At 35.3% G+C, this 26,472-nt stretch overlaps 2 protein-coding genes across 5 annotated transcripts in view; both read left to right on the top strand.

Moving 5' to 3' along the window:
- LOC136027460 (ADP-ribosylation factor-like protein 2) overlaps positions 1 to 26,472 on the top strand; it is a 274,558-nt gene that overhangs the window by 168,529 nt on the left and 79,557 nt on the right. The window lies entirely within an intron of this gene.
- Positions 1 to 26,472, top strand: part of LOC136026793 (serine/threonine-protein kinase 32B-like) — a 136,939-nt gene that overhangs the window by 78,464 nt on the left and 32,003 nt on the right. Inside the window, exons 3-4 of the mRNA XM_065703494.1 lie at positions 811 to 1,025; positions 20,716 to 20,841. Of these exons, the coding sequence (XP_065559566.1) occupies positions 811 to 1,025; positions 20,716 to 20,841 (341 nt within the window). The remainder of the gene's footprint in view (positions 1 to 810; positions 1,026 to 20,715; positions 20,842 to 26,472) is intronic.

Here is a 26,472-nt window from a genome sequence, read left to right as displayed (position 1 = left end):
AATTATAGGAAAACTCCTGTTTACTTTAAGTTGTCATTATTTACTTTTATTTTTAAAATTAAATGTCTTCCAAATTTATCTTATGTTAGTTTATAATATCATCTTCAAGGCTATACTAAATATAATAAGAGCGTCCCCTAAACCCCAAACAATATACTGGAGTTCACCTTTGTGTAACAAGGCTTTCAGAATCAAGGCCCATTTAGATGCGCTTGCTTAATTCTACTCATCTTAACTCTGACAGAATAAGCTGTTAGCGTCAGATACTTAGTTTTTTAGCAAAAGTAATAGTTTAATTTTGTTTTTTAGCGCAATCAACGTCACCATTTGCAAGTTTCTCTTTGAAAAAGGGCTTATGCCAGATTTGCCTCTCACTCACTCGGACTATCTGTATTTGCTTTTTCTACAGTTAGCCATGGCTTGATGCCCGCAACTACTTGATTTTAATTTTTAAAAAGGAAGGAGATTTTTTGTTAGAATAGTACCTAATGGAATTTTAAACACTACATCAAAGCCTGAGATTTTTCTTTTTAGGTGGTGTTTTGTTTAATATTTTGCGTGAAAGTATACGGCATCCAATACCAATCTAAAGACATATTTAATTAAAAAATATAAGCACTTTAAAAATTATTGCGCAATTAGAAGAATTGTGACCGCATTTTTTAATTCAAAATTAAAATTCTATAAGAATCAAATATGTGCTAGTAAAAAAAAAGTCCTAACTTTTTCTCAGTGTCATAAATGAAACTCAACCAGACCGCTAAAAATCTGAAAATTGTAAAACTTCATCTGCCTTTATGAAATTTTCAGCCCCTGAAGTGTACTACTGTTCTTACGATTCAAAAGTCGGCTATGGTCCTGCAGTTGATTGGTGGTCTCTTGGTGTATGTTTATTCGAGGTAGCAACTGGAATTAGACCTTTTGATATTCATTCAGTTACTTCGTCCCAAGAAGCAATAAACATGATGGAAAGACTGGAATTTCCGGAAGAAATTGACGAAGACTTAAAAGAAGTCTTAGAGAAGGTAAAATGAAAAATGTTGCATGACGTAGTTTTGTTGAATCAGTAATATTTTTCCATAAAAAAGTAAAAAATAAAAGTGTCACAGAATGCAAAACAAAACAGCAAGGAACTGACACTAAAATTGTGCAAAGGAGTAAAACAGAAAATTCACGAAAAGAGAAGGACAGGAGGAAGGATGAATGCGTGAGATACTTGGTTTTCTCCAATATTTGACGCTAAAAAAGTGGAGTGGTTAAAAAGGAAGAATTGATTGGGATACTAGACAAAGATGTCAAGAGGATACTTTGTCAAGAAGTTTTTCTGTCCAAAGTTTTAGAGGCTAGTCATTAAACTCAGATATATTCTGCATTTAGAATCTTAACCAGGTAACCATGACTTGTTAAAACTTTTACTGGACATCTAATATTGTACCGATATTACAATTAGTTTAATTTGTGGGTGGGGGCCGGTGGTGTAACTCCGCAAACTCAGTTGAATATTAGATACCGTGTGAGGTGGAAAACATCATGGGTATTTTTATGCCCGGATTTTCTAGGTTTCAGAGAGTCTTCGTGTAAATATGCAAGTTGGAAAGCTGGGGAGAACTGCTAATCTCTCTTCATAACGAAGCCTATTTTTCGACTAAGCCTGAAACTTTACTGTGAGCCTCTTATCATAGAAATGTGTTAAGTAAAATGTCACAGAATACCTTCTTGTAATTACCAGTACAAAAGCAGGAGAAGTGGGAAAGAGCGTTAATATAAATAAAGGTTTCTTAAAGAATCCCCATAAAAACCGTACAAATTATGATCCTGGAGCTAATTTTTAACATTCAAAGCCCATCCTTCTGCCTAGTAACATTGGCCGTTTTGAATATTCATAAGAATGATTGTTCTTATCGACGTACTGTTATGTGAATGTTGAACTTGAATGACAGAATTAAGACAAGCTTCTCCCGCACTTATGAGCACCTGGTACTAGAAAAATCCTTAGTATTTAACTGCAAGTAAAGAACTACCCTGGACAAAAAAAAACAAAACTGTCAAATGTGAAATTTTTGGATTGTAATATATGTAACAACAAAAAATAGGAGCATTATTTATATTGTATTATTTATGCTTTTTTTAAATGTGGAAATCTGTTAGTTTTAATGTTGCCAGCCAATGGTTATTAGCATATGGAAATGTAAAATTAAACAAAAGAGATTCAACTCCTCTAAAATCGGATTGACCTTGATGAAAATGGCAAAATAGAATTCAGCATATGAGAATCCTAAGACTACTATTTACAGGGTATAAAATTCCCTGTTTTTTCTATAAAAAGATGGTTATGCGTGCGTACTTTTACCAAGGATGACCGTGTCGAGCCAGTAGGCACAGATTGTAGAAATAGGGCTCGTTTAAGTAGCAACTTGAGAATATAGCGACTTTTTTAAGTAACGAAAGATATCACACAACAAAAAGGACCAAATTCTAGTGTATGGACCTACGATTTATGCTTAAGTTTAACTTTTGTTAAGTTTAACATTTAGTGTTGAAGTTTTAGCTTTCTGTCCCGAATGTCTCATGGTCGAATAATCAAACACAAGGACAATTTAAACATGATGCAAAGTTTTATTCACAAAGCCTTAAGAGCGAGAGAGCTTATTGACGCGCATTGCTTTCGACAACCAAAAACTCATTTGAAATGTTTTAAAAAGCAATCAGAAAATACAATAATAGCAATTACCCGTTGACTGCATTTGTTAAACACGAATGTGCTTTCACAAAAATACTATAACTTTGGGATAAGGAAGGGGGGTTCAGGTCAGGGCAGCTCCACCCACATTCGGTATTTTTTTCTTTTCATTTTAAATGTTAATTTAGCTCTTTAGTTTTGTCTGAAAAATAAACTGGTTTTCTTTGTCTAATTCATAAAGAAATCATCTCTTCTTGTTTGTGGTTGTTACGAGTGTAATGATTGTTGTCAGGAAACAGTTAAATGTATAAGATATCCAGAGTCTGGTATGAACATGAATATGTGAGGCGAAAGAAATTTAATCATCGCTGATCAGAGGTTTGTGGACAGAAAAGCTACTCATATTGATGAAAAGGCTTTCAATACTTTGCAAGGCAGCTTTAAAGAGGCAATCCTCGGAAAAACTGTTGCTACGCTACGGTAGTCTAGCATAAAAATTAAATTGTGAAGTGAAAGAAATCTTTTCATCGCCAATCAGAGATTTAGCAAAATGAAACCTACTGATAAAGACGAAATTTTTTTCGACGAAAAGGTGATCTTAGTTTTTGCACGGAATTTTCACAGGTATTCTATAGGAAAACTGCCCTTAGGCTCCTGTTATGGTCTCATGTAAATATGGTGTTGTTAAAGAAAAGAAATCCCGTTATCGTTGATCGGTGATTTGTAAAAATTAAAAGTCAATATTAAAAATAATATGAATATGGTTGAGTTTCCGATATTTTAGAGAATGACATACGCAAAGTTGGGTCCAAAGACCCTGTCCCTGCATTCTTGCCTACCTGCTAAGCCCGTGTCTGTATTTTTTGTATCGAATAGGATTGTTAAGTCAAATGGTAAAAGTAGAAGCCACCGTTATTTAACTTTTTTTTGTTTTGTTTTTTGTCAGGTTCAGCGTGGCTTACAATAAATTTCAGTGAAAACTCATTAAGAACGGGGACCTCTAGTTTTACCGTTTGATTTCACAATTATATTCAATACAAAAAACACTGGCGAGGACCTAGGAGGCAGCCAGGAATACAGGGATGGGGAATTTGGCCCCACCTTTGTAAGGTTTCACTATGGGCCTTCTTATTGGGCCTAGTAATTTTTTGCCAGGCCTTTCATAATGGGCCTTCTTATTTACTTACCAGATTTCTTAGAATTTTGATTTCCTCACCCTCAAATCCTCCCAGTTCAGAAGTAAATAGCTCCGTATGTCCCTGCAGCTGAGAAGTCTGCGAAGAGACGGCAACCCTAAAGCCAAAACAATTTCAAGGGCATGTCGATTTGTGGAAATCAAGAGTCTATTTATGCCCCCCCCCCAAAAAAAAAAATCATAACTACTTCCATAATAAGCAGCGACAAAATGTCACGTCTTTGACCTAAATTCCAGTTCTATTGTAAGTTTGTTATATCCCAGAACAGCACTACAAAATTTCCTCTTTTCTCCTATTCAGCTTTAAGAATCCACTCTAAAAGATGAAACAATAAGGAAAAGCTGTAAGATCTTCGTAGTACTAAGAAAGATGAAAAGAAGCTTTATGGCTTTTTTAGAACAGTATCTAGTGGGTAAACTGGACGCAAGAGGGATGCTCTTAACCAAAGACTAGCTCGAAACTTAGAAGAGTAATGACAAAAAAAAAGCTTATTTTCTATATTTTGAAGTACTTAGACAATTGTTAAAAAAAGCACTAAATTTGCGTATCATACACGCATAGGCACCAACATTGGTTTTTTCCAGAAAACAAGGGTACACCCACATATACACACACACACACACACACATATATATATATATATATATATATATATATATATATATATATATATATATATATATATATATATATATATATATGTTTTTAACTACGTAAAACATGCGAATATACAACATTCTTCGCTGTCCCATTGTCTGTGCATATAAATAGATTGCCAGGTTTACTGACTCTTGAACATGCAACATATAATTGTCCATGGGAAAAACAATCCGTATTCAGATCTATACCTCATTATTCTAATGATGTGTCCCTGTGTCCCGGTCGTCATTTATATTCCCTGTGTCCCGGTCGTCATTTATATATCCCGCCTGTGCCCCGGCGTCCCCGTTGTAGTTGTGTCCCTGTCGTCATTTATATTCCCTGTGTCCCGGTCGTGATTTGTGTCCGGGTGTCCCAGTCTGTAATTTCTCTTTGAGGTTCTCGGTCGTCATTTATATTTCCTGTGTCCCGGTCGTCATTTGTGTCCCGGTGTCCCGGTATGTAATTTCACCAGTTGACAAACATGACGTCAGTCGACTAACAACTTCATGACGCATACAGCTCAATCCTTATAATGACGTCAGTCGACAAACATGACGTCAGTCGACACACAAACAGGACGTCACTCGACACACACAGAGACAACTTATTTTTATATATATATAGAAGATCGATATATATATATATATATATATATATATATATATATATATATATATAAATAAGTTGTTTGTTTGTGTGTGTGTTCACTGACGTCATGTTTGTGTGTCGACTGACGTCATGTTTGTCGACCGACGTCATTATAAAGATTGAGCTGTATGTTGTCATGAAGTTGTTTGTTGACTGACGTCATGTTTGTCGACTGACGGAATTACAGACCGGGACACCGGGACACAAATGACGACCGGGACACTGGGAATATAAATGACGACCGAGACACTCAAAGAGAAATTACAGACTGGGACACCGGGACACAAAAAACGACCGGGACACAGGGACACAACTACAACGGGGAAGCCGGAGGGCACAGGGGGGATATATAAATGACGTCGGGGACACAGGGAATGTTTGATTAGCAATCACCATCAACAAAGCTCAAGGGCAATCATTAGAATAATGAGGTATAGATCTGAATACGGATTGTTTTTCCCATGGAGAATTATATGTTGCATGTTCAAGAGTTGGTAAACCTGACAATCTACTTATATGCACAGACAATGGGACAGCGAAGAATGTTGTATATTCGCAAGTTTTACGTCGTTAAAAACACATATATATCTATCTATATTCACAGGTGGGACACAGGGACACAACTACAATGGCGCGAAACTAATATGGCGCGAAAAAAGCTAAAAAAAGAAAAAACCTAAAAAGAAAAAAACTTGAAAAAAGGAAAAAAAATAAAAAGGTAAAAAACTAAAAAGAAAAAAAGCTAAAAAAAACAAAAAAAGCTGCAAAACTAAAAAAAAGAAAAACTAAAAAACAAAAACTAAAAAAGAAACAATATCTATATATATATAAATAATTTGTATGTATGCATGTTCGTTTGTTTGTGGGTTTACATATGACGTCATTATAAGTATATAAGGCTTTGTATATGACGTCATTATAAAATGACACTACAGACCGGGACACAAATGACGACCGGGACACAGGAAATATAAATGACGACCGGGACACCGGGACACAAATGACGACCGGGACACAGTAAATATAAATGACGACCTGGACACTCAAAGAGAAATTACAGACTGGGACACCGGGACTCAAATGACGACCGGGACACCGGGAATATAAATGACGACCGGGACACAGGGACACAACTACAACGGGGACGCCGAGGGGCATAGGGGGATATATAAATGACGGAGGGGACACAGGGAATGTTCGATTAGCAATCACCATCAACAAAGCTCAAGGGCAATCACTAGAATAATGAGGTATAGATCTGAATACGGATTGTTTTTCCCATGGACATTTATATGCTGCATGTTCAAGAGTCGGTAAACCTGACAATCTATTTATATGCGCAGACAATGGGACAGCGAAGAATGTTGTATAGTCGCAAGTTTTACGTAGGTAAAAACAAATATATATATCTATCTATATTCACAGGTGGGACACAGGGACACAACTACAATGGCACGTAACTAATATGGCGCGTAACGACTTACGTGCGCGGGGGGGCTCGGGAGGGGGGGGGCGCGAAGATTAACCCACCCCAACAGTTAGTATACATATATATATATATATATATATATATATATATATATATATATATATATATATATATATATGTATATATATATATATGTGTGTGTGTGTGTGTGTGTGTGTGTGTGTGTGTGTGTGTGTGTGTGTGTGTCTGTGTGTGTGTCTGTGTCTGTGTGTGTGTCTGTGTCTGTGTGTGTGTCTGTGTGTGTGTCTGTGTGTGTGTCTGTGTCTGTGTCTGTGTGTCTGTGTGTCTGTGTGTCTGTGTGTCTGTGTGTCTGTGTGTCTGTGTGTCTGTGTGTCTGTGTGTCTGTGTGTCTGTGTGTCTGTGTGTCTGTGTGTCTGTGTGTCTGTGTGTCTGTGTGTCTGTGTGTCTGTGTGTCTGTGTGTCTGTGTGTCTGTGTGTCTGTGTGTCTGTGTGTCTGTGTGTCTGTGTGTCTGTGTGTCTGTGTGTCTGTGTGTCTGTGTGTCTGTGTGTCTGTGTGTCTGTGTGTCTGTGTGTCTGTGTGTCTGTGTGTCTGTGTGTCTGTGTGTCTGTGTGTCTGTGTGTCTGTGTGTCTGTGTGTCTGTGTGTCTGTGTGTCTGTGTGTCTGTGTGTCTGTGTGTCTGTGTGTCTGTGTGTCTGTGTGTCTGTGTGTCTGTGTGTCTGTGTGTCTGTGTGTCTGTGTGTCTGTGTGTCTGTGTGTCTGTGTGTCTGTGTGTCTGTGTGTCTGTGTGTCTGTGTGTCTGTGTGTCTGTGTGTCTGTGTGTCTGTGTGTCTGTGTGTCTGTGTGTCTGTGTGTCTGTGTGTCTGTGTGTCTGTGTGTCTGTGTGTCTGTGTGTCTGTGTGTCTGTGTGTCTGTGTGTCTGTGTGTCTGTGTGTCTGTGTGTCTGTGTGTCTGTGTGTCTGTGTGTCTGTGTGTCTGTGTGTCTGTGTGTCTGTGTGTCTGTGTGTCTGTGTGTCTGTGTGTCTGTGTGTCTGTGTGTCTGTGTGTCTGTGTGTCTGTGTGTCTGTGTGTCTGTGTGTCTGTGTGTCTGTGTGTCTGTGTGTCTGTGTGTCTGTGTGTCTGTGTGTCTGTGTGTCTGTGGGTCTGTGGGTCTGTGGGTCTGTGGGTCTGTGGGTCTGTGGGTCTGTGTGTCTGTGTGTCTGTGTGTCTGTGTGTCTGTGTGTCTGTGTGTCTGTGTGTCTGTGTGTCTGTGTGTCTGTGTGTCTGTGTGTCTGTGTGTCTGTGTGTCTGTGTGTCTGTGTGTCTGTGTGTCTGTGTGTCTGTGTGTCTGTGTGTCTGTGTGTCTGTGTGTCTGTGTGTCTGTGTGTCTGTGTGTCTGTGTGTCTGTGTGTCTGTGTGTCTGTGTGTCTGTGTGTCTGTGTGTCTGTGTGTCTGTGTGTCTGTGTGTCTGTGTGTCTGTGTGTGTGTGTGTGTGTGTGTGTGTGTGTGTGTGTGTGTGTGTGTGTGTGTGTGTGTGTGTGTGTGTGTGTGTGTGTGTGTGTGTGTGTGTGTGTGTGTGTGTGTGTGTGTGTGTGTGTGTGTGTGTGTGTGTGTGTGTGTGTGTGTGTGTGTGTGTGTGTGTGTGTGTGTGTGTGTGTGTGTGTGTGTGTGTGTGTGTGTGTGTGTGTGTGTGTGTGTGTGTGTGTGTGTGTGTGTGTGTGTGTGTGTGTGTGTGTGTGTGTGTGTGTGTGTGTGTGTGTGTGTGTGTGTGTGTGTGTGTGTGTGTGTGTGTGTGTGTGTGTGTGTGTGTGTGTGTGTGTGTGTGTGTGTGTGTGTGTGTGTGTGTGTGTGTGTGTGTGTGTGTGTGTGTGTGTGTGTGTGTGTGTGTGTGTGTGTGTGTGTGTGTGTGTGTGTGTGTGTGTGTGTGTGTGTGTGTGTGTGTGTGTGTGTGTGTGTGTGTGTGTGTGTGTGTGTGTGTGTGTGTGTGTGTGTGTGTGTGTGTGTGTGTGTGTGTGTGTGTGTGTGTGTGTGTGTGTGTGTGTGTGTGTGTGTGTGTGTGTGTGTGTGTGTGTGTGTGTGTGTGTGTGTGTGTGTGTGTGTGTGTGTGTGTGTGTGTGTGTGTGTGTGTGTGTGTGTGTGTGTGTGTGTGTGTGTGTGTGTGTGTGTGTGTGTGTGTGTGTGTGTGTGTGTGTGTGTGTGTGTGTGTGTGTGTGTGTGTGTGTGTGTGTGTGTGTGTGTGTGTGTGTGTGTGTGTGTGTGTGTGTGTGTGTGTGTGTGTGTGTGTGTGTGTGTGTGTGTGTGTGTGTGTGTGTGTGTGTGTGTGTGTGTGTGTATTTAGTCACCACAAAAATAAGACTATTTTGATATATGTCTTGTTATGAAATTTCTTCTCTCTTTTTTATCACTATCAATTTCGGTTACTGTTAGTGCAATTCACTCTTCAATTAGAGTTCTTTTTAGTTTGACTTGTTATTTTATCTGAGGCAAGGGTCTAATTGCACTTCTTTTTCTTTTATGTCAAACTAGCTTATCCATTGCTAACCTCAAAATAAAGGAAATTAATGGACATAAACTTATAAATATTCTTATGCAACAACAAAAAATTATTTGCTGCGGAAACGTGAAGTGTTACATCAGCTTTGATTGGTAACACCGAAAAAAGTGTTTTGGGCGACATTCTCTTATTTTTTTATTTTATTTTTTTCCAAAAGAAGATACATTGGCTAAAATCATATCAATCGAACTCGAATGGAGGTTCAATATTTTTGCTTGATGACTTAATGCTAAAAAATATCTTAATGGAACAATAACCTACATTTTTCAGGCCTGAAAGCTAATTTTACATGTATTTTGTGTTTTAGTAAAACGTCCAATTTAGCATAATTTTTAATAAAACTTTTGGGTGTGACTACTTACTTCTTACCTTGAGTATATTTCTGAAAATTTTGAGGTTCAGTCTTGATCTGTAATTTGTTAAGAAAAGCAAATGTTTTTTTTTTCTGCTTGCGCTCCCTTTTTCTGTATTTGGTCAAAAACATTCAAGGTTTGTCTAAATAAAAAAATGTAAATGAATGAATACATGTGCATCATGTTTACATTAGTAGTTGCGACCTAGTTAAGATCACACCTTGGTTCATAGTGAATATAATATTAAAAGTAATTTTGTAAGAAACCGTCTTGTGAAAAACATTGTACAATGTAAGCCAATTCCGAAACAATAAATTTTGTTTAGTTTGAAATAAAAATTAATACGTAATTATTGATACAAATTTTTTAATTTGAAAAATGAACAAGAAACCCGTTGAACTGAAGTAAAATTGAAATAAAAACACGTCACTGAGAACATCAGTGTCAAAAACCTAAACCAAAGGCCTATTGTCTCTCATTTCAAACGAGAAAGGAATATCACCATGGGTAGCCCTGACATTTTTATCAACTTTCTTCTAGGGTTGATCGCATCAAACTAACGGTCGTGTAATATTGATAAAGCGATGTTTTGAACAAAACTTCTGATATCCACCTTCTATATCAGTAAAAAAAAGGGATCGCATCAAAAACAGTGTTGTTTTCTGTTATTTTATGACACAAAACATCGAGTTTTGTCCAAAGAGACCAAAAAGGCGGAGAACGTACATTCAAAGATAGCCAATCAATTTTTCATGGTGTAAAAGGTTTAGCTGGATGTTTTAAAGTTCACCATCTTGAAAATTAAGGGAAAATGTTTTATTAGCGTGGGTAGTATAACGTTTGTCTCATTTCTCATATAATTTCATTTCTTCAGAAATATTTGGTCATAGATATTTGGATGAGGGTTCACTTAGAGGGAAATTGGTACTTTCAGTGCATTTTGAATATATGTGTACACATACATAAATGTACTATGTACGCAGTGACTGAACCATATATGTTGCATAAAATTTTATGTTAGAAAAGGATGTTGAATTTTTCAACTTCATCGCCTAATTTAGATGAAGATATGTTTTGTAAAGTGTGTATTTAGAAACAAAGTGAGAAAAAAAATAGAAAAATTTGGTTTTCATGAAGGAAATAAAGAGTGAAGATGGAACTTAAAACAAACAAAAATTATTTCCGCATAATTTTGCAACATGTGTCTGTAAAACTAGCTCAAACTAACTGACTTATGATATCTTTCCATATTCATATAATTCTGAAAACTAGCACTTACTGAAAACTGAGCTTGCTTGAGCGTTTAGGGTATTTAAAGTATCAAACAGTTCGTTGTAACGAACTGTGAGTAAGGAGAGACCCGGCCCAATAGTAACAAAAACTCTATAAAACAAAATTTTGACGCCAATAGATAAATAAAAAGAAACACATTTTATGTTGATTTCAAATATAAAATTTATCAACTCTAGTCTAACCCATCAAAAGTTGCAAGCCTGATAAAATTTGCCTTATTTTCGGAAACAGGGAAAAACACCCCCGAAAAGTCATAGTCTTAATGCAAATTACACCACCAGATTCAGCGTATCAGAAAACCCTACTATAGAGGTTTCAAGGTCCTATCTACAAAAAGGTAGAATTTTATGTTTTTACCAGAAGAAGGATCATGGATGCGGGTTTATTTGTTGTTTTTCTTTTCTTTTCAGGGGTGACCGTATCGACTCAGTGGTCCTAAAACATCGCGAGAGGGGTCATTGAAGGGGATTATGTGGGACGATGTTTCCATGGAGGAATTTTTCATGGGGAAAGAGAATTTTGGCCTGATTTCCTAGCATTACTTAAAAAACAATCAGAAATTAAATAAACAAATAAGATTTTTCAACTGAAAGTAAGTAGCAATATTAAAACTTGAAACAAACAGAAATTATTAATTATATAAAAGGGTTCACTCCCTCGTCAATACCTCGCTCTTTACGCTAGCTAAAGTTTTTTTGGGGTACTTTCGAAAGAACTATTTATTCTAATTAAACGGCCTTTGTGATTCAGGGGTCATTCTTAGACAATTGGAACAAAGTTCAAACTTTAGCGTAAAGAGTGAGGTATTGACGAGTGAGCGAACCCCCTCATATACGTAATAATTACTGTTGGTTCTAAGTTCTAATGTTGCTCCTTACTTTCAGTTAAAAAAAAAATGTCTTTTTTATTTAATACACTAAAACATGTCGATGTTGTAGCTAGTTAAAGAATATTGAGATTCCCTTAAACCACCAAACAGTGCATTTGTTTCAATTTTCAACTTTGTTCTATGTTTCCAACTGGAAAACGTTGCTTAAAAAAATCAATTCCGACATGAGCCTATCATTTTCTTTGTTGTGTATGGAATTATCTGATAAAAGTAGAAAAGATTGTGAGAAACCAATTTTCTGCATGGCTTTTGTTTTACTTTGGCAATAAAAAGATTATTAAATTTAGAAAATTGCAAGAGAAACGTAAGGGAAGGAAGGGCCTTTAAAGTATGAATGAGTGAAACAAGGGCTATGGATAAAATTGTCAAAGATCTAGACAAATTAGTCATCTGTATGTTAGTTTGATATTGAACGGGCAAATTAAAGAAATCTAAATGATGAAGTCAATCTGACTCGGTCCAATTTATAGATTGGAATGAAGATGTAAGTAGTGACGGAGCCGGTGCTCAGGAGAGATGAGCAGATCATTTCGATTATGTGTTAAAATGTCGTAAATTATAGAACACTGCAAAGGAAGTTTGTGACAGTCTTAAAGAGGATGAAGACTATCTAGCGAGCAGGAGTGATAGATGATAATAAAACTATTGAAAAAGAAAGAAGCTTCAGAACTAAATAGAAATTTTAATGATATTTTGAAATTTAATATAAATCGGTAGCAACGATTATGAGGATAACTACCTTCGTAGATATTTAAAAGTCTTTTTTTTATGTCTTCATAAAAAATTATTTTAAAAGCACCTTCCTCCATCCATCGCCAAAATTTGCGTAAATCAGTGCCACTGTTAGATATGACGTCAGAAATAATATATTTAGAACTATAAAGGTTATTTAAAAGCACCTAGTAATTCTGGAAAATTTTGGTTAAAATCATTTATAAGAAGGGTGACTTAAGTGAATAGAAATTATAGTTGTGTTAATTTTACTTTTGTAAAAATCCAATTACTTAGTAATATCTAATAGTCTTAAGTAAGCTACATATAAACTTTAAGAGAATAACAGTGTGTTTTAGCAAGGAATTCTGATGTTTTGATCAGCTTTTCATGTTTAGATCGGTAACTTAGAAGTGTCAAAAACTGTTGAAACTCTTTAGTTCTGAGTCCTATTGATTTTGAATCTGCATTTGAGTCAGCTTTATCAAAGGTTATATCCTACCTGGTATGCAAGATAAGTAGGTTAAAGTTCTTAAAAGTCATTTTGAATAGGCATTTGAGTCAGCTTTATCAAAAGAACCTGATATACCAGATAATCAGGTTAAAGTTCTTAAAATGGACCAGAATAATATTGTCGCGGTTAAGATAGGAAGCGAGGTAAGTATTAGAATGTGTATGGAACAGCTATGGGAGAATATGGTACCAAAACTAAAACCTCTTCTCTATTACGTAGATGATGTCTGTGGCTCGACAAAAACGTTGCTGAAATGATTAAACCATTTGGGTTTTCAGTGCTTATGGTGCAAGAAGAGGCTTAGACCTATATAATAATGAATATGAGGGTTGTGATTAAGTGGTCTTATTTCTGGAGGAGAATGATTGAGTAGATTGATTCAAATACCTTGATATTAGTGAAGATGGGAGACATAGTGAAGATGCAAAAGTAAAACCACAAAGCTGAAGGTCTTGTTTCAACTTAAAATAAAAAAAACTAATTTTTTTAACTGAAAATAAAGAGCGACATTAAAACTTAAAACGAACAGAAATTACTCCGTATATGAAATGGGTTGTCACCTCCGCAATCCCTCGCTCTTTACGCTAAAGTTTTTTACTGTTTTAAAAAGTAGAACTGTGACAAAGAGTCAAACTTTAGCGTAAAGAGCGAGGGATTGCGGAGGAGACAACCCATTTCATATACGGAGTAATTTCTGTTCGTTTTAAGTTTTAATGTCGCTCTTTACTTTCAGTTAAAAAAAAAAAAAAAATTTATTCAGTTTCTGAACGTTTTTGAATTAATGCATGTTTGATTTTGGCTCTATGCACATAAATTGTTAAAATGAAATTTGCATTTTAATTCTTTTTTTTGGCTAAATGGTTTTCTCTTAGTTTTGATCAGACGATTTTGAGAAATAATGGGTGGGGAAGGAGGCCTAGTTGCCCTCCAATTTTTCGGTTACTTAAAAAGGCAACTAGAACTTTTAATATTTAACGAACGTTTTTATTAGTAAAAAACATACGTAACTTAAGAATTAACTTACGGAACAAACTTTTATATTCTTATATTTTTAATATAGATTATGTATAGGAGGGGGTTTGTCCCCTCGTTAATACCTCGCTCTTTACGCTAAATCTTAAGTTTTGTCCCAATTCCTTAAGAATGACCCCTGAATCAGAAAGGCCGTAGAATAAATAGTTGAAATTACTAAAACACTTTAGTATAATGAGCGAGGTATTTATCTCCCCCTACATGCCTCGCTCTTTATGCTGAAGTATTTTTAGAACCCCTCATACGCGTAATAATCTCTGTTCGTTTTAAGTTTTAATGCTACTCCTTACTATCAATTGAAAAAACTTTTTCATGTTTATTTTTTCATTGTTTTTTTTTATAGCAATGCTAGAAAATCCCGCACTCTTTTCATTGAATTTCTCTTCCCCCATGACATATTCCTCCAAGGAAAGATCCTCCCACATAGTCCCCTCCCCTCAACCAAAAAAATACCCCTGAAAAGGTCTGTACACTTCCCTATAACCAGTACTGTATGTAAACACTGGTCAAAGTTTGTAACTTGCAGCCCCTCCCCCAGGAACTGTGGAGGAGTAAGGCATCCCCAAAGACATAGTTATTATGGTTTTCAGCTATGTTGAACAAAATGGCAATCTCAAAATTTTGATCCGTTGACTTTGGGAAAAAATGAGCGTGGGAGGGGGCCTAGGTGCCCTCCAATTTTTTTGGTCACTTAAAAAGGGCACTAGAACTTTTCATTCCCGTTAGAATGAGCCCTCTTGTAACATTCTAGGACCACTTGGTCGATACGATGACCCCTGGGAAAAAAAAAGAAAAAAGAAAGAAACACGCACCCATGATCTGTCTTCTGGCAAAAAATACGAAATTCCACATTTTTGTAGTTAGGAGCTCGAAATTATTGCTAGAGGGTTCTCTGATACGCTGAATGCGATGGTGTGATTTTTTAGGGGGGTTTTCCCCTATTTTCCAAAATAAAGCAAATAATCTCAGGCTCGTAACTTTTGATGACAACGACTAAATTTGATAAAACTTATATATTTAAAATCAGCATGAAAATCCAATTCTTTTGATGTATTTTTTAGCATCAAAATTCCGTTTTTTAGTGTTTCGTTTACTATTGAGCCGGGTCGCTCCTTACTACAGTTCGTTACCACGAACTGTTTGAAAATACTAGAATAGTACAAACTTACACCGTCAACCAAAGTTTAGGATTATAGAAGCAACAATATTGACACATGTATTGCTTTTAAACATGGACACTTCGAAAAGTTGAGGGAGACATACTAAATATTTTTTAGCTATCAAAATGGCCAAGGTGGTAAGTCACGTTTCATGGATGAAGGATGAAGGTGACGACCTAGAAAGAGGTCTTAAGAAAGGGGATAAAACAAAAAGGGACTTATTGAGGCGGAGTAAAGAGTAAAAGAAAAATATTAGGTAATCCCTACGATTATATCTTCTATGGAGATAAGTAGATGATGTCGTTTTCTATTTTGGATTGAAAACTCCCCAGTAAGAGGAATATTCCATTCTCCCGTGTATGGAAAACTCCCTTCGTGTCAGCTATCCCGCACTATACATAAATAAATGAAGTATTAAATGAATCAATTCGTTTAAATTAGACTTCTAATGGGTTTGATGGTTTTCTTTTAGTTTTGGTCCTTCCAAACAATATTGCTGAGTGTGGGCCTATCTGAATGGTTTTAAAATGCATGTGTTAGTTTCATCCATTAAGGCTTCTCTTTACATCATCCATCATAAAAAAGAAAAAAAAAACAGAGAAACAGGTAAATAAATCACTACATTTACTTAATCCAAGGATTTTTCTAGTTAGCAAAATTTCCAGATTCCTCTCTATTCTACAAATAAACTGAGGCGACGTACTATTTAAGACACCTGGAAGTAGCAACTAATCTTTTCCAAAAATCTCTTTCCTTATCGTAGAGAGCCCCTGTCACTGGCTTAAGCAATACACCAAATGATCCTCTTTAACTCTTTAAAGCAGGCAATTATATCTGTCTTCATTGGAGCATCTTTCCTTTGAATATCTTTTAAATCTTGGGCTAATCGGAAGACAATTATTCCTTAGCTTCATCCACAAAGTCAAGTATCTAGCCGGTAAACCCAACTTAAGGTAGAAGTCCTGCCCATAACCTTTGTAATATCTTTATAAAACTTTGATCCAACATGATAATTCTTAAGAAGAAAAAACTGGCAAAGCAAGACGCAACCGATCAATTTACAGTTATTGATATATAAAATATAACAGCCTCCCGTGCACACAAAATTGCTACGGTTATCTACATAGGTTACAGTGACAATAACAGTGATTGAATGGAAGGAGAAAAAGAGATTCTTTTATAGTCCTTCAGCTACTGAGTGACAGGTTGGTTAAGGCAGTTTATGAAGATTTACTCTCGCAGGGGAAAAAAAAGATCACGGCCACAAAAACCATAGACATTTTAGACAAGACATTTTTTTTTTTTTTTTTGGAATGAAGGTAGAGGACCAATGGATATAAATGCAAATTGGGAGAATCAGATTAAGATTGTAATATAGAGTCAAATGCTCAAGAAATGGAGTGAGGAAATAAAAATAAAGAAAATTGTACGTTTTTTGAACAGTCTTGAAAAGAAGTGATTAAATCAAACTGAATATTTGATATATAATTATATAAATTGTTGAAAGATCAGTTCAAGATTATGTTTCATTGTAATTTCTATTTTCATTTTCAATGCTGTAATAACCGGAAAAGAAATATTTGTAACATAACTTGTTTTCAGTAAAGCGCCCATGACGCAGTAGACTTATAAAATTTTACAGTTAGGGAAGGGGCACTAGCCAAACTCTTTTTTGTAGTGAATGTATATTTATCTTGAAAAGTATTGGAAAGAACTAATAAAATTAAACTAAATATTTGATAGTTAATGATATTGATTGCTGAGAGCTCATCAGTTAAAAATTTAGTTTTACTCTAATTTATATTTTCAATGTTTTAGTAATATAAGTAAAAAATAAATCATTTATAATATAGTTTGTTTTCAGTAAGCCGATAATGACGCAGTAGGTCCTTCCTTTCACAGTTAGGGAAGGAGGCAGCGTCCAAACTCTTGTCTGTAGTGATTTTGTTCGTTTTCATTTCGATTTGCATATTCAATTTAAGTTTTACTCGTTTTAAGATTTGTTTATTCAATTATATGAGTATATATTGTACGTTTATTTGCTATGATTCTTTATTTTATTTATGTTCGTTATGGGTTTGATTTATGCTTCAAAAGAAAAATATTTTTGTTCGTTTTAAGCTTGATTTGCAAATTCAATTTAAGCTCTACTCGTTTTAAGATTTATTTCTTCATTTATAATAGCACCTGTTGTATGTTTTTTGCTATGATCATTTATTTAATTTCCGTTCGTTTTGGGTCTCATTTATTCTTTAACAGTAATTTCTGGTCGTTTTGAGTTTGAATTATTGCAGGTTTTTACTTCTTCTGATCTCAAATTTATTATGGCCTTTACTTTTCAATGAAAAAATTATTTTCCAATTTTGTTTTTCTTCTTCTTAAAAAGCTATGGAAATAATAGACTATTAAAATCCTATGTTGAGTAACCTGAATAAATTTAAGCTGACACTATGTTTCGTATGTACAATATGTTCCTGTATTTATCATACAGTACAATTTGGTAAACAAAGGGCTGATTAGACTAATAATTTACAACAAAAAAACTCAAGTTGTTTTCACAGATTGTTTTGACCAAATAAAAGACATCGAATATTTGTCCTAGTTAGCGGAAAATTCTTTGTTTTGACAGGCTTTATTCTCCGTGATAAGATTGAGGACTTTTATGACGGGGACCCCACTTTCATAGTGGCAGTGAATAATGGCAAAGTTAAGGGAAAAGCCCGTATGCATTTTAAAAATTTGTCGCTATAGGAAAGGATAGATAGGAGAAGTCTCCGTTAATATTTTAGCACTAGATAAATTCAATTCCAAAGATAGGGAAACTGGTGAAAAGGGAAGCTCGCGTCGGTATCTGAAAAAAAGTTAACCAGCCCTATTTAGCGTTATCCCGCAAAAATGTTAAATATTGGCTTGAAAGTCAATGGGCATTAGTTTACTTTGTTCTAATTATCGTATATTTATTCAAAAGTGGGCTCATAACTTTGAGAAAGGCTCTATCTCTTACAGATCCTCCTATAGGTCGATTACGACATGGTGAATCCTGCTTTCAGCAATGCGCTTATTAACCTTTTTATTTGCAGGTCAAATAAAAAAAAGTTTTTTTTAACTGAAAGTAAGGAGCGACATTAAAACTTAAAACGAACAAAAACTGCTCTGTATATGAAAGGGGCTGTTCCCTCCTCAACGTCCCGCTCTTAACGCTAAAGTTTGACTTTTTCTCTCAAATCTACTCTTTAAAACAGTGAAAAACTTTAGCGTAAAGAGTGGAGCGTTGAGGAGGCAACAGCCCTATTCATATATGGAGTAATTTCTGTTTGTTTTAATTTTTAATGTCGCTCCTTACTTTCAGTTAAAAGAGACTTTTTTTTATTTATTTAATTTCTGAACGTTTTCTTAATTAACGCATGTTTTGATTTTGGCTCTCTGCACATGATTAATTAATAGGAAATGTGCATATTAATTTACTTTTTTGGCTAAATGGCTTTCTCATAGTTTTGATCGAACAACTTTGAGAAAAAAGGAGGGGGGAGTAGGCCTAGTTACTCCCCAATTTTTTGGTTACTTAAAAAGGCTAGTAGAACTTTTAATTTTACGAACGTTTTTATTAGTGAAAATATACGTAACTTACGAATTAACTTACGTAACGAACTTCTAAATTTGTATGTGTTTATTACGTAGATGAGAGGGTTCTCCCCCTTGTCAAGACCTCACTGTTTACGCTAAAGCTTAAATTTTGTCCCAATTCCTTAAGAATGACCCCTGAATCACAAAGGCCGTGGAACAAATAGCTGAAATCAATGAAATTACATTAGCGTAAAGAGCGAGATATTAGGAGGAGGTGAACCCCTCATATGCGTAATAATTTCTGTTCGTTTTAAGTTTTAATGCTGCTCCTTACTTTCAGTTGAAAAAACTTTGCATATTTATTTTTTCATTGCTCTTTAAAAAAATGATAAGAAATCCTGCTCCCCCTTCACGGAAATTCTCTTTCCCCATGACAAATTCCTCCATGGTAAGTTTCCCCCGCATAACCCCCTCCCCTCAACCCCCCCCCCCCCTCCAGCCAAAAAAATCCCTCTGTAAGTTTCAGTACACTTCCCAATAACCATAGCTATATGTAAACTCTGGTCAAAGTTTGTACCTGGCAGCCCCTTCCATGGAGACTGTTGGGGAGTAAGTCGTCCCCAAAGACATAGTTTCTAGGTTTTTTGACTATGCTGAATAAAATGGCTATCTCATAATATTGATTCGGTGACATTGAGAAAAAATGAGCGTTGGAGGGAGCCTGGGTACCCTTAAAATTTTTAGTAACCTAAAAAGGGTGCTATAACTTTTATTTTCCATTAAAATGAGCCCTCTCGTGACATTTTAGGACCTTTGGGTCGATACGATCACCCCTGGGTGATCGTGAAACTTCTACAGTAGGGTTCCCTGATATTGTTAAGATTCTATTCCCTTTAAGGGGTGTTTCACCCTATTTTCTAAATAAAAGCAAATTTTCTCAGGCTTGTAAATTTTGATGGGTTAGACTAAAATTGATAATATATATATATATATATATATATATATATATATATATATATATATATATATATATATATATATATATATATATATATATATATATATATATATATATATATATATATATATTGGTATCAAACTTCCGTTTTTTATAGTTTCGGTTACTATTGAGCCGGGTCGCTCTTTACTACAGTTCGCTACCACGAACTGTTTGAAAACCTTATGATCTTTATTATGCCTGCTAGGAGGGTACTAAATATATAAGATTCTTCATTCTAACCATTTTCAGCCTTTGTGATTAACCCAGATCAACCACTGAGAGTACAAAATCTATTTGTAAATTTAAGACAAAAGATTACCTGTCTCATCTATAAAAACCCTGAAAAAATTAAGAGAATGCTAAAACTAAGAAAGAAGCAGAAATTTCAATCAAAAAAATCCAAAGAGGGGAAATGTATCGAAATGATTGCGCCTAAATTTATATCAAGTCATCTTCAGTACCAGCGGCAAGGGGGAAAAGAAAGAAGGAACTAAAAACACGGACTTTAAAGTAAAAGATGAAAAGTTGAAAACCGAGGAGAGATCAAAGAACTAAAATAAACTCAAAAATTAAAAATTGAATAGAGGCAAGAAAAAAAATCTAAAAAACATATTTGTGTTTTGAAACTCTTGTTTATTTTTCATTATATCTTTTCTTATATAGGCCAAGGAGGCTTTTTTGTTTATCTACATGAAATATTTGCAACATGTCTTTCTTCTTAGAATTTCACTGGTCAAAATTCTATTTCTTTGCTTCTTGTTTTCTGAATTTTTCCATAATCGTTCAGTTAATTATCATTGTTATGCTCGGTCGCTGAAAGTTATTTTGGTTTTAAATCTTCTATTTTGTCTCACCTTAAGTAAAAATTCGAAATAATTCTAATTAGCCATGAAATGTAGTTCCTAGTACCCATGCAACTACCTAAAAGTTTCCAAGATCCTAAGAAGTTTACTTAGGTAGTACTTTAAAGATTAGTATTTTACATATGCCTGTTTGTAATTTATAGATGTCTCTATATCGATTGGAATTAAATGAGTTTTCTTTTATTTCAGCTAATGGAAAGAGATGAAAACATCCGAATCACTAACAGTGACAGACTGCGGTCATATTCGTTTGTTGAGAACGTATCTGTGTCAAAACTTTACGCCAAAGAATTGCAACCACAGTTTTTACCATCGGTAAGCTCTTTTATAAGTACTACTATTTGTTTGTTAGCACTATTTACCTTGAAGATATGTTTAGTACATGATATATATATATGTAAATTAGTTAGTTTAAAGCTTGATTTAGTTACTTTAATGTACCTTAGACATATAATTTCGTCATCTTTTATTGCAACATTATTTAGCACTTCTTACCATCTGAACTATTGCAGTTTTCATGACTTTGTTTTGATTCTGAGTTAATTTATTTAAATTCAATTAACACAGACTTGCAATACTGTTCGTTAGTGTGTCTATTCATCTAATAAACATTTGGGGCTAACCTCTGTATTAATTTAAAAAAATAGGTTTTTTTAACTGAAGGTAAGGAGCAACATTAAAACTCAAAATGGACAAAATTTTGTCCCTATATAAAGAGTTTCCCCTTTCTCAATACTTTGTTCTTTCCGTAAAAACTTTTAGCACTTTTAAAAACGCTTCCTATTCTAATTAAACGGCCCTTGTGTTTCAGTAGCAGTTCTTAAAAAACGAGCCAAACAGTCAAACCTTAGCGTAAAGAGCAAGGTATTAAGGAGGGGGCAATCCTTCAATCACAGAATAATTTCTGTTTATTTTGAGTTTTAATGCTGCTCCCTGCTTTCAGTTAAAAAAGCTTATGTTTTTATTCAATTTCTGATCGTTTTTCAAATGAGGCCGATAAATCTGGCTCACCCTCCATGAAATAATCCCACTCCCATCCCCCTCATGGAAACCTTCCCCGAGAAAGTTTGTTCAGCGTAAAGTGCACCCCCGTCAAAGTCCCTCCAGACAGTTCTATCCTCACTAAAATTCTGCCCTGTAAAAATACTTGCAGAAGATTCAACCTGAAAATTTGTCCTTATCATACTTTCATTTTTTGCAAACTTTCCTTAGCATACATCATCAAATAGACTAATTTCTAATCGATTTCTAAATCCCTCTAGAAGTGCCCCCTTCCGTGTAATTTTTGACGCTGAAAACAGCCCCCGGATAATTCCCTTGGAACATCTTCACATCCAAAATTGAGTTGGCAAAGAAAATGTAAGACAATTAAAAAAAAACTGTATAGGAATTCTGTCAAACTCCCCCAGTGAAAATTTTTCCATGGGAAATTCACTCCCCTCCCCCGGAAATTTCCCTGCCCAAAAAAGATTTTCCCTATGGAAATCCACCCCAAGAACAAAATCCCCCCATCCCCAAAATTCTGTATATTCCCCAATAACAAATATTATACGTAAGCAATGGACAGATTTCATAATATACAGGCCATTCCCAACGAATTGTGGAGGCCATTTTTCCCCTAAAGAGATAGTTATTTGATCTTTCAACTATACTGAACAAAATGGCTATCTCAAAATTTTGATCAGAAAACTATGGTGAAAAAGGGGCATAGGAGGGGGGCCAGTTGCCCTCCAATCTTTTGGTCACTTAAAAACCGCATTATTACTTTTAGTTTCCGTTCGAATGCACCCTCTCCTGATCTTCTAGGACCATTATTTCGACATGATCATCCCTGGGGAAAAAAAACGATTTTTTTTTTTTAAACAAATCAACAGGCATCCCTGATCTTTCTTGAAAGTTCCACAGTAGGGTTCTCTGGTACGTTGAATCTGATGATGTTATTTTCATTAAGATTTTTTGAATTTTAGGGTGTTTCCCCCTATTTCAAAAATCAAGTAAATTTTCTCAGGCTCGTAACTTTTGATGGGTAACACTAAACTTAATTAATTCTATATACTTGGAATCAGCAACATAAGTTAATTCTCTTGATGTATCTAATAACATGAAAATTTGGTTTTTTAGAGTTTAGGTTACTATTGAGCCGAGTCGCTCCTTACTTACAATTCGTTACCACGAACTGTTAGATGATTTTTTTTATCTCAAGCAACATAAGAAACCTCTTTTGCAGATGGTTACATAGGCCACCTGTCTAAATTTCCAAGCATTATTGCAAAATATGTATTATGAGGAATGGCCACGCAGAAAGTGATAATAGAAGCCAGATTTGAATCTGGGAAAATCAGTAATAGCCAAAACATGTTTTAAAAATAACAGGAAATATGATATTTAAAAGGACTACAAACTGAAAACTTTTAACTAACATAATTAATTAACAAAAGAGAAATTGATGTTAACGAAACTGTTGGAGCTTACGTTCAAAGTCTTTCATTTTTTCAGTTTTTGGTGTTTACTGATTAACCATAATCAGTAAAATACGTAAAATACTTACTTTCTGTTTTTATATGTTCTTTTTTTATATATGTTTTATATATGCATTATATTTACTTAAACTGTCATTGCTATTTTTATTAGCCAATTCGACTTACAGGTGTTACCGATCTAAGATTCAAAAAACAGGTGCAAAATGTGAAAGAGCGTCGTGGGATAATACCCTCTTTGCAAATAAGAACTAAGAAAAAAGATGCTTTAAAAGAGTGTTATCTACAGTAAAGTAAAAATTACAGTTTTTTTAGTCTTCACCGAGTCCCCAAGCACAAACTGAATTAATAGCTCCAATGAGGACGTCTGAAATAATGTTAACATAGATATAACACTCAATCAATACTTTTGTGATCATATGATTCTCTGATATCGGTAAAAATCACACTTAAATATATATTATTTTTTTTTACAGTAAGGCCCAAATTCACGCTGAACTCGACAAAACTGTTTTCTGGTAATATCAAAGTACTCAAATCAGTTATTTTACCGCAATTTACTGAGAGAAATAGGTAAAAACTGATTCAGAATAAAAAACTTATTTTTAAACACGTATGTTCAAGGCATAACACCTATGCCAAAAATTTCTTCTTCGCTGTAATTGGTTTTATACGCAGGTTTTTTTGTGGAGGGGAGGAGGATAAACAGGAAACGTCAAAACCATTTGGTAGTGGTCATCCCTTAAATTCAGCTGTAATTTGGGAGTAGTTTGATGTCTCTGCTATTGAACGTGGAGGTTTCGAGTAGGGCTAAATTCAGCAAAGTATTTTTACCGGTTAAAATTTGACAAAATTGTCTCAGACCTGACAGATTACAAAGCAAACGTGCAAATTTACAACTAGATTTGAATATTTGAAGGAAGATTTGATATTAGATTTGACTACTTGAATGAAGAATTGCCCAAAAATAGGGCTTGAAAAACAAGTTTGTTCTGCAGTGCATATTCATCTGAAACCATTTTTTTCCGACGAGTTTATTCTAACAAAGCCTTATATTACCTTCAAGATGAGTCAAAGCGGTTGTGTAAAAACTTAACTTTTAACTCGAGAAAAGACTAGGAGTATAATAGCAACTTTGGATGTACCTTGAACCATGATATATTTTCTTAGTAAACATCTTCAGACATCTTCATAACATCTTCAGAACCAAACGGCTCAATAGAACTGAGAGTCTTTGATGGTCTGACTTTATCAGCAGTTGTGGCCCCCTGTCTTCCAGCGGTCCTTTTTCGATCCAGTTTTACAGTGGACTTAATGCTGGTATGGATCTCCCCTCTTATAGATATTCTCTTCCTGCTGATACGGCATAATGTAATTTCTTGCTCGTATATTGTTTAGCCTAATCCGAGCCAGCAAAACCTGGTGACGTCAAAGGAAATGGTGATATCTCTGCCGTAATGACAGTCTCAAGAGATGAAACGTCTTAAGAGATGACACTCTTGAGAATACCTCAGCACTGGCCATTGACTGCATATCTTTGAAGAGAAAGGATGACACCCCCAAGGCTGTTCAAGGGGCTTGATAAGTCAAATAGCTCTTCCCGGCTTCCAAATCTTATCTTGAGTGATGATAACATTTCTAATATTCCGTGCATGTTAATTGCTTTCTGTGTCATTTCAAGAAGCCAGAATAGCTAACATCTTTGAAAATTTTTCGCTCTTGAAACTTTCAAATTTACTAGTGGAGATAGTTCTTGCAAAACAAATGATAAGGATTACAAAGTAAACAGATAGAACTTGTCCATTAGCCTGGAGTAAAATTACTGGAATTTTCTCCAGACAATCTTCTCCAGACGAACAATTCCTCATTAGTAAAAGTGTGTTTTTGCTTCTTTTTTTTGCTCTTAAAAACAGATTTGAGCAGAGAGGTCCATGGGTGGAATGTTATCCCAAGCTTACTTGAAAAAGGATGACGTCACTTTTTCTCCTTGCTACAAGTATTAGTACTTATTAATCCATATTCACCAGCGCTATGGATGAAGCTACACATAGGAAGTCTGGGAAATATGACTCAAATCTAACTTTTGAAAGGCTTTAAAGGCAGGGAGAGCTTTAAGGTAAATAGCAGGGTGAACCCAACAATAGCTTTTGGAGAGGGGTGGATAAATTGAATGAGGACTGGTAGTACTGGTTAAAAGGGAAAAAATAAAGTTTGTAGAATATAAAGTACGTTCTTTATTGAGACAACACTCTAAATATTTAATTATAAAATAAAACCACGCTGTCTTTTTTGTGGGCTAGATTATCCAGAACGTCTTCTGCATTGAAAGGAACATCCCCGTGTATGGATAATAAAGACCGCTATTTTATTCAGCATAGTCGAAAAACCTAATAATTATGTATTTGGGAACGACATACTCCTCCACAGTCCCCGTGGGAGGGGCTGCAAGTTACAAACTTTGACCGTGTTTACAAATAGCAATGGTTATTGGGAAGAGTTTTCAGGGGGATTTTTTTGGCTTGGGGGAGGTGTTGAGGGGAAGGGGCTACGTGGAGGATCTTTCTACGGAGGAATTTGTCATGAGGGAAGAGAATTTCCATGAAGGGGGTGCAGGATTTTCTAGTATTATTTAAAAAAATGAAAAAATAAATATAAAAAGTTTTTTCAACTGAAAGCAAGGAGCAGCATTATAACCTGAAACGAACAGAAATTATCACGCATATGAGGGGTCCACCTCCTCCTAATACCTCGCTCTTTACGCTAGAGTATTTTTAGTAATTTCAACTATTCATTTTATGGCCTTTTTCATTCAGGGGTCATTCTTAAGGAATTGGGACCAAATTTAAGCTTTAGTATAAGGTAATTAACTTCGTTACATAAGTTAATTCATAAGTAATGTATATTTTTTACTAATAAAAACGTTCGTAAAAAATTGAAAGTTCTAGTTGCCTTTACAAGTAACCAAACAATTGGAGGGAAACTAGGCCTCCTCCCCCGCTACTTTTTTCTCAAAATCGTCCAATCAAAACTATGAGAAAGCCATTGAGCCAAAAAAAAAAAATTATATGCAAGTTTTGTTTTAATTATTCATGTGCGGAGAGCCAAAATCAAAACATGTTTTAATTCAAAACGTTCAGAAATTAATTAAAAAAACACATTTTTTTACTGAAAGTAAGGAGTGACATTAAGACTTAAAACGAACAGAAATTACTCCGTATATGAAAGAGACTGTTCCCTCCTTAACGCCCTGCTCTTTACGCTAAAGTTTTTTACTGTTTTAAAAAGTAGAGTTGAGAGTCAAGTGTCAAACTTTAGCGTAAAGAGAGGGGTGTTGAGGAAGGAAAAGCCCCTTTCATATATGGTGTAATTTCCGTTCTTTTTAAGTTTTAATATCACTCCTTACTTTCGGTTAAAAAAAAACTGGTTTTTTTTTATTTAATCGTTTAGAACTGTTGCATTAAAATCAATG

This window comes from Artemia franciscana, chromosome 5 (genome assembly GCF_032884065.1).
Source record: "Artemia franciscana chromosome 5, ASM3288406v1, whole genome shotgun sequence".
NCBI classification, from domain to species: domain Eukaryota; kingdom Metazoa; phylum Arthropoda; class Branchiopoda; order Anostraca; family Artemiidae; genus Artemia; species Artemia franciscana.
Note: the sequence above shows the minus strand (reverse complement) of the source record. Positions and strands in the feature narration are given on the sequence as shown.